This window comes from Mus caroli, chromosome 7 (assembly GCF_900094665.2).
Source record: "Mus caroli chromosome 7, CAROLI_EIJ_v1.1, whole genome shotgun sequence".
Taxonomy (NCBI): Eukaryota; Metazoa; Chordata; class Mammalia; order Rodentia; family Muridae; genus Mus; species Mus caroli.
Window position 1 is genome coordinate 110,245,277 of NC_034576.1, and position 10,065 is coordinate 110,255,341.

The 10,065-nt window shown below is 37.5% G+C and overlaps 1 protein-coding gene across 1 annotated transcript; it reads right to left on the reverse strand.

Annotated features, from left to right (window-relative positions):
• Positions 1-2,959: 2,959 nt before the first annotated feature.
• LOC110297566 (olfactory receptor 478) lies at positions 2,960-4,060 on the reverse strand. Its single transcript, XM_021166367.2, has one exon. It carries the CDS (start codon positions 3,998-4,000, stop codon positions 3,056-3,058), a length of 945 nt encoding a protein of 314 aa, XP_021022026.1. The 5' UTR covers positions 4,001-4,060; the 3' UTR covers positions 2,960-3,055.
• Positions 4,061-10,065: the final 6,005 nt, after the last annotated feature.

The following is a 10,065-nucleotide window of genomic DNA, read 5'->3' on the forward strand; positions in this document are numbered from 1 at the left end:
GCTTCCCTAACTAATGCAGTCTCAGGTCCCGTGCGCAATTGGATTGGAGTAGAAGCTGTGTTCCACTCACCAGAAGTCTTAAGATCCTGTGGCAGGTGTTGTGGGTAGCTGGCGAGTGTCAGCCGACCCTGCGCCCTAGCTACCCCGGCGCTTTTCTCCTACTATGACATCTTATTGCTGTACTGTGACACAACAATGACACATTGAGTCTTCAGAGTTTTTCCCCTTCAACAAGATTGATTTCATTGTTATTTATATCTATGTTTCTATGCCCATGTACATTTCTGAGGTCATAACACAGAGTCAGATATGCTAAATCTGGAGTTATAAGTAGTTGTAAGCTGCACAACCTGGTTACTGGGAACAGAAACTATAGTCATTCCAAAGCCTGGTAGATATGCTTAACTGAAAGACCATTTCTCTAGCCGTACATTCAAAATTCTGCATGTGATATCTCCATAAGGCCAATAGAATCTTCCCTTGTGATATCACAGTTCCACTTTGAAATCACTATGCTCCATTGTGACATCAGAATGCTTGATTTTTACATAATAGTGATCAATAGTGGTACATCATGGCCTCACAAATCCATTGTGGAATAAAATGCTCCACTCTGGCATCACAGTTTTCCACTGTTATTGTAATGCTCCACAAGACATCATAATCCTTTACTGTGCTATGATAATGCTCTATTTTTATTTCTAAGTCCTCAGTTGTGATTCTGTAAACATACATTTCAAATTTACCTCCCCACTGTGTCATTATTATGTTATACCATGCCATCACAATGCTGCATGGAACATCACAATTATCGGTGTGTTATGAAGATACTCTATTTTTACATGCAAAATCCAGTTATGACATCACAAATATTGTGCTATGTCTTCTCAGTTATACAGTTGCATTTCCTAGCTTAGTAAAGGTCTAATAAACATGTAAAAAGAATTGAACATTATTAGCCAGGGGAATGGAGATTAACTCTACCTTGAGAGTTCATCTAACCCTAATACATCGGGGTTTTATCTAGAAGACAAATGAAAACAGATAATAGCTAAAATATGAAGAAAGGGGAACTTTTATTTGCTCTGCATGGGAGTGTATCTCTATAGAAATCAGCAGGGATGTTTCTTATAAAGCCAAAACTAGAACTACTTAACTATGGCAATTTCTGGCATATACCCCAAAGAGTCTGAGATACATACACATCTATGTTCATTGGTGTTCTATTCACTATACCTAAAAATAGAATAGGCCTAAAATCTATCAACTGAATGAATAGTAAAAATGTGATATATAAAGAGTTTAATGGGGGAATTATAATAAAATACATTAAAAATTTAAAAATAAAAAGTTTGCAGGAAAACAAAAGAATTTTGAAAAATCTCTGAGTCATTTAAACCAGAATAAACTATAGCGATATGTTTTTCATATTGGCTATGGGAATGCTGTTGCTTTAAAGGCACAAATAACAAAATCCAATATAAACAAATACTACTATATTTAACTAAAATTATTTACACATCAAAGGAAGAAAACAAAAAAATGAAAAGCAGTATACTCATTTGGAAAAAATATTTGGTAACTTATATACGATTAATTTTAACATCTGGATAGATAATGAAATAATAGAATTCATTAGCAAGAAAAATAATTTGATTTTAAAGTTGATAGACAACTGGATGGATATTTCTCTACAGAATACACACAAAAGAAAATGAGAATGTAGAAGTTGATAATCAGTGTCCCTTGTCATGAGGAACAGTGTAGTCAGCCAAAAACTCTTGTCAACCCTGCAGTGAAATCCCTAAGGGGAAGGTGACTTGTGAATATCTGAGGCTCTCTGGGACTCATTATCACCTGCCTCCTGTATTCCATGGCCTGTAAATTTCCTCACTCCCAGGAGCTGCCTCAAACTGCAGCAGTCTGTAAGAACGTGGTCTTGTATACTTTCTCATACTTCTTTCTCCTCGTCACACATCCTTTGGAATTGGGAGCTGGAATTTGATCAATGAAGCTATTATTGTGCAGCTCTTTTATTAGTGTAAAAGTGGAAATTGATTTTGACACACCAAAGAAAAAGATAAATGACAAGTGTTGATGAGAGTAGTAAGTAGGGAAAACAAAGCTTCTGTACAGTGTTGGCATGGCCAGTATGCGAACTGTACCAGTATGCGAACTGTATAGAACCTTTAAGCAGTCTAACCATGTGACCTAGCAATTCCTTTCATGGGTACACACTTAAATGAAGTGAAGTAACAATTCACAAGGATACACCATTCAGAAAATCAATTTCAGTTCGAGGCCAGCCTGGTCTACAAAGTGAGTTCCAGGACAGCCAGGGCTATACAGAGAAACCCTGTCTTGAAAAACCAAAAAAAAAAAAAAAANAAAAAAAAAAAAGAAAAAAAGAAAATCAATTTCAGTTAGGATACTCAAGCTATAGAAACAAATTAAGGGTCTATCAGTAATGAATGTATAAAGAAATTCAAACACACACACACACACACACACACACACACACACACACAGGCCTCAATATAGTTGCTTTCTACCTTTGGCAGTATGGATGGAATTTGAGTTCATTGTGCTATTGAAAAAAATCCAGGTGTAGAATGAAAAACATTTCAGAATCTCAGTCATGTAAAATTTTTTAACATTCAAATTCACAGAGAGGGTACACTGTTGGTTATCAGGCAGGATGTGTGGACAATAGATACAGAGGTCAAAGAGAACAAAGGACATAATTATATAAAATTAAAGTCTGCTGACCTACTGAACAGCAAGAGATAATTAATAGTATTTATAATATGCTATAAATTTGTTTGAAGACACGTTGCAATATTTCTAACATAAAAAGATTTGAGATGATGGGTATGTTAATTCTGTGACTTGATATTTCTTAAGTGATGAAAAAGCACACAGCAGCAGAGTTACTTCATGAGAAGCAATCTTAGGAAGTGAAGAATGTCAGCATATTTAAGGGTTTAAGGAAAGATTTAATCTTAGAGTTTGGTGTGCTCCTACAATGGCACATCCCACAGAACAAAGGATGTCTCTAAGAAAATATTTTTCTGCCTATCTGTCTCTTCAGAGCACCCTTAATCTCATTATTTCTGAGGCTATAGATGAGGGGATTCAACATGGGGATCACTACCATGTAGAACACAGATACCACCTTGTTCTGGTCAGTGGAGAAGCTGGACTTGGGCATCACATAAATGAATGTGATGGTCCCATAGAACAGAGTGACTGCAGTGAGGTGGGAGGTGCAGGTGGAGAAGGCCTTCTGTCGACCCTCAGTGGAGTGCATCTTCACGATGGTGATGAGGATGTAGATGTAGGAGATGGCTATGACGATCACTGTCACAACAATGATGGATCCAGCTGTGAATGAAGGAACAGTTGCAGGGACACTGACATCAGAACAGGAAAGTTCTATTAATGGAGCAAAATCACAGAAAAAGTGATTGACACCATTGGGTCCACAGAAGACTAACGAATAGAAACATATAGTGAAAGACCATGTGTTAAGAAAACCACCTATGTAAGCAATTAAGAGCAATTGGACACAGACTTGTGTGGACATTTTGGTTGAATAAAGCAGTGGGTTGCAGATTGCCATGAAGCGATCATAAGCCATGGCAGCCAGAATGAAGCATTCACTTGATCCAAAGAAGACAACAGAACCTAGCTGGATGGCACAACCAATGTAGGAGATTGTATGTCTTTCCACCAGGAAGTTGACAAGCATATTGGGTGTGACAGAAGAGGAGTAACCTATGTCAGCAAAAGCCAAGTGGCTGAGGAAAAAGTACATGGGGTGATGGAGCTGGGAAGAGACTCTGATGAGAAGGATGGTGCTGAGGTTCCCAGACACAGTCACCAGGTAGATGCACAGGATGATGATAAAGAGGATGACTCTAAGAACTGGATCATCTGTTAATCCAAATAAAATGAACTCTGTCACTGCAGTGTGGTTCCCATCCTCCTGGAAAGCCATGAGATAGTATAGCTGTTGCCAGATCAATGCTGTAATGGAGACATTCCAGAAAGAAATTCATAGATATGCCATTCTCATTAGTTCATAGATGGAAGTTACTATAAACAAGTGCATTATTAAAAATTGAACTTAAATTTTGTTTTATTTTATACTAAGAATTGTGCTCCAATGTTTATAGGTTTATGTGCAATGCATTGCTATAGTTTAATATTTCTAGGTGGAACAACAGGAAACATGTTCGAAGTATTGTGTTTCATTGTTTTCATAAACATTCTGTTAATGCAAGGATTAGATAATGAAATGTTTAATAATATTTAAATTTTTTGGTATACCAAACAAACAAAAAAGAAAAATCCCAAAGTTGTATATGTCCAGGATGGGACACTGGAACCTGAGTAGCAGCTAACATTTATGTCATGCTTTCTAGATGATAGACACAGAATTACCATTTTATATCTAATTCTTTTTAAATATTCATGAAATGGTTAAGTGTAATTTATTGATGAGGAAAGTAAGTTGGAAAATACCTAGTAACTTCCCTAAAATTGTCTAGGTATTAATGAAGTCAGAATGTGAATCTACAGATTGAATTTAGTTTATTCTTTTTGTAAATTTTTTCAAGTGAAATTACTTAATAGTTACAATGGAATTGGATATCTGGTGAATGGGAAGAAAATAGGTTAGATTTCAGTTTTAATGGCCAATGTATAAAAAGGTTTCTAGTTATTTACATAGTTTACAATGTCTGTCCATTGAACAAGACTTTAAAAAAATCAACAATGTTATAGAATCTTATTGAAAGGATAAGAAAGAATTTTGAAATGAAATCTGTGCATAAAATTATTATTCTAGATAATACCAGTTAAATCATTACTTCATTTATTTGAAATGTCAATCTATTTATGCAAAATGTGACATGAATATTCAGAACTAAATTTTGATGTTGTATATTTATCTGTACACAATCATTTCTTCACATAATATTTAACTGCAGCCTACCGGAAAAGAATGTGACTTTTAGAACATTGTATTAGTCAATATATTAGGATACTAGACAGTTAGAAAGTGAACCTAGGTTTACATAGGTAGGGGCCAGGTTGACCCATCTCCCAAGATTCTTGCCTTTATATCCTACCCATTATCCAAAGTGTCTAGTTGTCTGCAATGCTGTTGGAATTCGAATAATACACAAAGTAGGTTTTCCAGAAGATATTTTGATATAGAACTCTCATGTCAACTTATTTCAATGGCAGTAATTTTTTAACACTATGTTTGAGTGCTAAGTTTAGATGTTGTTAAACCTATATCAGATTCTTATATTATAGTTGTATAAATGAGGAATATTGATAAACTGAATTATGCCTATTTAGCCACAATAATTTAAATTAACTCCATTTAAGTTAAAGAAAAACAGATTTAATACAGTGAAAGATGCTAAGTGAATGCTGAATTGTGTTTACAGTCTCTAAGTGATAGCTTATGAACACAATTTTGAAGAACACATACACATATCTATCAGCAGTAATGGGAAACCAATTAATTTACAAATTCCTAAATCTCACCTCCTGAAATAAGAATCAGTTCAGAATGCTGACAGAAATCCAAAGCTACGATCATAGAACTCTAAGCTTTCTTTTATTATTGTTTTTTTTTTTTCCGAAGATCTCCCTGATGAGTGTGATTCTATAGAATCAAAGGTGACATGGAACACACCAGGGATCATTATAGCAGTCTCTAATTACTATTGAATTGTTTATTTCAAACAACTGTAACACAAATATAAGTAATCTTCAAGGACTATAGCAATCCTCATTCTTTTGTTTGTGTAAACATAAGTGCACTCTCATTTGTTAGTTATTAGAAGTATAACAAATTATCTGAAAGGTGAATAGTTTGATGTTTATATCAGTATTTCAGATTAATGGGTACTCAACTGACTATTTAAAAGTGTAACAGATTTCTTTCACTTGGTATATGTAATTTAAAAAAAATAATTATTTTATTAATTTTGAGACGTTTACATAAAATATTTTGATTTTATTCACCACAAGTGCTCCCATAGCCACATCCCTTTCTATCCACATAACTTTGTTATCATTTAAAAAAATCCATCAAGCCAATTTTATACTGCCCATAGACTTGTGGGTGTGGATAGTTGACCTGCAAGGAACACACCCTTCAAGAAAATTGGTTCTCCTCTCAAGAGCTATTAATTTGCAATAGACTTCAGTAAAGGGTGGGACTCCACACTCACCTCCACTGCTCATGCTGGGAACTTGGCTGACTCGAGCTTGTGAAGATCTTATGTATAGTGTCACAATCACTGAGGACTTATACACAACACAGGATCTGAAGTACTACTGTCACCAGGAATTAACACCTTAGGGATAACCTCAAGTTCTCACCTGTTTCTGCCTTTCCTGTTTCTTCATTTAGGCCCAGATACCTAAAATTAACCATGTCTATAGTCACTGGCCATTGCTTAGTAAGCTGACTGACTTCTTAAGATCTTGTCAGGCCTAAGTCCTCTTGATCTTAGTCCCTACATCCCTTTTTAACAGTGATGCTTTGCTCAATTTCTCCATTGTAATAGTTGTCTTAGTTGACTTTCCTGTGTCCAAAACGCCTTTTTTCATAATAGGCAGAGTTAGTTAATAATGTGCTTTAAATTTACTCATTTTATATCCATTAACTAATTCCATGTAGTTGAATGTCTCATGTAAGAAACACAACCAATGGCCCAGCAACCTAGCATTGCAAGTTTTGGTGCTCTTTACACAATTGTTTATATATCTTATTTTTTCATTTTTTTATTGGTTATTTTACTTATTTACATTTCAAATGTTATTCCCTTTCCCAATTTCCCCTCCACAAGTCTCTTATATCCCCCACATGCCCACCCACTCCTCCTTCAGCAGCCTAGCATTCCCCTATCCTACATCATCAAGCTGCCACTGGACCAAGGGGCACCCCTCCCAGTGATGCCAGATAAGGCAATCCTCTGCTACATATCTAGCTGGAGTCATGGGTACCCCCTGTGTAATCTTTGGTTGGTGGTTTAGTCCCTGGGAGCTATGGGGGTCTGGTTGGTTGATATTATTGTTCTTATGAGGAAGCAAACCCCTTCAACTCCTGTAGTCCTTGCCCTAACTTCCCCACCGGGGTCCTGGCGCACAATCCAATGTTTGGCTGTATACACCCGAATCTGTATTGGTCAGGATCTGGCAGAGCCTCCCAGGAGACAGCTGTTATCAGGAGCCTGTCAGCATTCTTGGCATCCTCAATAGTGTCTGGGTTTGGTGTCTGCATATAGGATGGATTCTCAGGTGGGGCAATCTCTGGATTGCCTTTCCTTTGGTTTCTGTTACACTCTTTGTCCCTGTATTTCCTTTAGACAGGAACAATTCTGGGTTAAAAATTTGGAGATGAGTGGGTGGCCCCATCCCTCAACCAGGGGGCCATGCCTAAACTCTGGTTATTGTCTTGACAGGTTCTCCCTCCCCTTTGTGGGGTATTTCAGATAATGCCATCCCAGGGGGTCCTGGGAGGCTCTTGCTTTACCTGTGTCTTGGACTTTCTGGTTGCTACCACCAGTTCCCCATCCTTTATTGCTACACACCTCTGTTCAATTTTCTGTACATCTCCATCTCCTTCCATACCTGATTCTTCCCCTCTTTCCCCACCCCCTTCTCTTTCTCCCAAGTCCCTCCTTCCCACTACTTCCCTTCATTATTTTGTTCTCCCTTCTAAGTAGGACTGAAACATCCACTCTTTGGTCTTCCTTCCTCTTGAGCTTCATGTGGTCCATGAGTTGTATTGTGGGTGTTCCATGCTCTTTGCCTAATATCCACTTATCAGTGAGTGCATACCATGTGTGTTGTTTTGTAACTGAGTTACCCCACTTAGGATATTTTCTAGATCCATCCATTTGTCAAAAAATTTCATGAAGTCATTATTTTTAATAGCTGAGTAGTATTCCATTGTGTACCACATGTTCTGTATCCATTCCTCTGTTGAGGGACATCTGGGTGTTTCCATCTTCTGGCTATCATAAATATACCTGCTATGAACATAGTGGAGCACGTGTCCTTATTACATGTTGGAGCATCTTCTGGGTATATGCCAGGAATGGTATAACTGGGTCCTCAGGTAATAAGTACTATGTACAATTTTCTGAGTAACCACCAGACTGATTTCCAAAGTGGTTGTACCAGTGTGCATTTCCACCAGCAATGGGGAACTGTTCCTCTTTCTTCACATCCTTGCCAGCATTTGCTGTCACCTGTCTTTTGTTTGTTTGTTTTGTTTTGTTTTTTTTTGTTTGTTTGTTTTGGGTTTTTTTTTGTTGTTGTTGTTTTGGTTTTTCGAAACAGGGTTTCTCTGTATAGCACTGGCTGTCCTGGAACTCACTTTGTAAACCAGGCTGGCCTTGAACTCAGAAATTGGCCTGCCTCTGCCTCCAAAGTGCTGGGATTAAAGGTGTCTGCCACCACTGCCCAGCATCACCTGAGTTTTTGATCTTAGCCATTCTGGCTGGTATGAGGTATAATCTCAGAGTTGCTTTGATTTGCATATTTCTGATATATAATTGTCACCTAGAAATCCATCCATTTCTTTTCAAATTTCCAAGTATTGGTTTTCTGAATTTCATTGGTATTCATTGTAATGTTTCTATTTTTTTCTCTAATTTTATTAGTTGGGTTTTCTCAACCTCTTTTGGTTATGTTGGATAAAATCTGTCCATTTTGTTTATCCCTTTGAAGAACCAATTCTTTGTTTTATCAGTTCATTTAATTGCCTTTTTATTTCCATTTGATTAATTCCATTCTATTTTTTTATATTTTACATATTTTTTAATTTAAAAAATCATTACTTTTAACTTGTTATTGATTCTCTGTGAATTATGCAGCATGCACACCAATCACATTTATTTACCCACCCCTTTATATCTACCCTTTGTTCTTGCAACCTCCCCCTCAAAATAAAAATTAACAAAAATAAATACATAAAAGTTAAAAAATAAAAAAAAAATCCACCTTGGTATGGAAGCTGCACTGTTTCATGATGTGTCACACAGAATATCCTTTTGACCAAATAGCTTTATTTACAAATGTTCATTGCAATGAGTCATTAGTCTGGTTTGAGGCCTCTAGCTTCGGCCACACTATAAATATCCTCCCCAGACTCCTCTCATACACCCTGTTGTTGTTCTGTGCCATGAAAATCTTGCTTTGGATCTGTAGGACCAGAACCTTCACATTATCTAGCAGTTCATAGATGGGGTAAAATGTTGGGGCAGAACAACTCAAAACCCTGGATCTGGGCCTGGGTAGTGGCTGAGTTGTTCACCTTGCTATCTTTCCTACACCAGCACCACAAAGGCTAGCTCTCCTGTTTTTCCCAGCTTGCTTTAGCTGGCAAGGGGTAGGACTGGTTCTCTGGTGTTCTACAATCAGGTCACTTCTCATTCACTGCCCAGGGAAGGGGTATGGACATCTTTCCCATATGTTGCAGCCAGTGAGGGGTGGAGCCAGCTCTGTGCAGGCCTCAGCTTTCAAGATGGACCAAGGAGGCAGTTAAAACCAGGGATGTCTGCATGGTTCATGGTGGTAACATGGGCCATGGACATTGACACAGACCAGTGCTGCTTCAGGGCCACATACCCAGACATGGCCCTCAGGAGTACAGACTGGAATCTCACCATGGACTCGGTGGAAGCACATGCATCTCACATCAGGCTATTCTTCACCCTCATCACCCTCATGCTTCCAACTACTCCTCTCTTCATAGGAAAGAAACCATTCCCCCTTTTTTGCTCTCCCAAGTATCTCCCACATACTTGCTCATCGTATTGCCCATCTACCAACACCTGGTGGCTGACATGTTTCTGGGTGTCTTCTGTTTCATGCTTCTTTTCTTGATCTTAATTATCTCTTTCCATTTACTGGTTTTAATTTTGCATGTTCTTTTTTTTTTCTTCAAGGCTTTAACATTCACTGTGAAGTTATTCATTTAAGATATCTTTACTATGTTTTCTTATTCTGTAAAATGAAAATGAAGTGCTG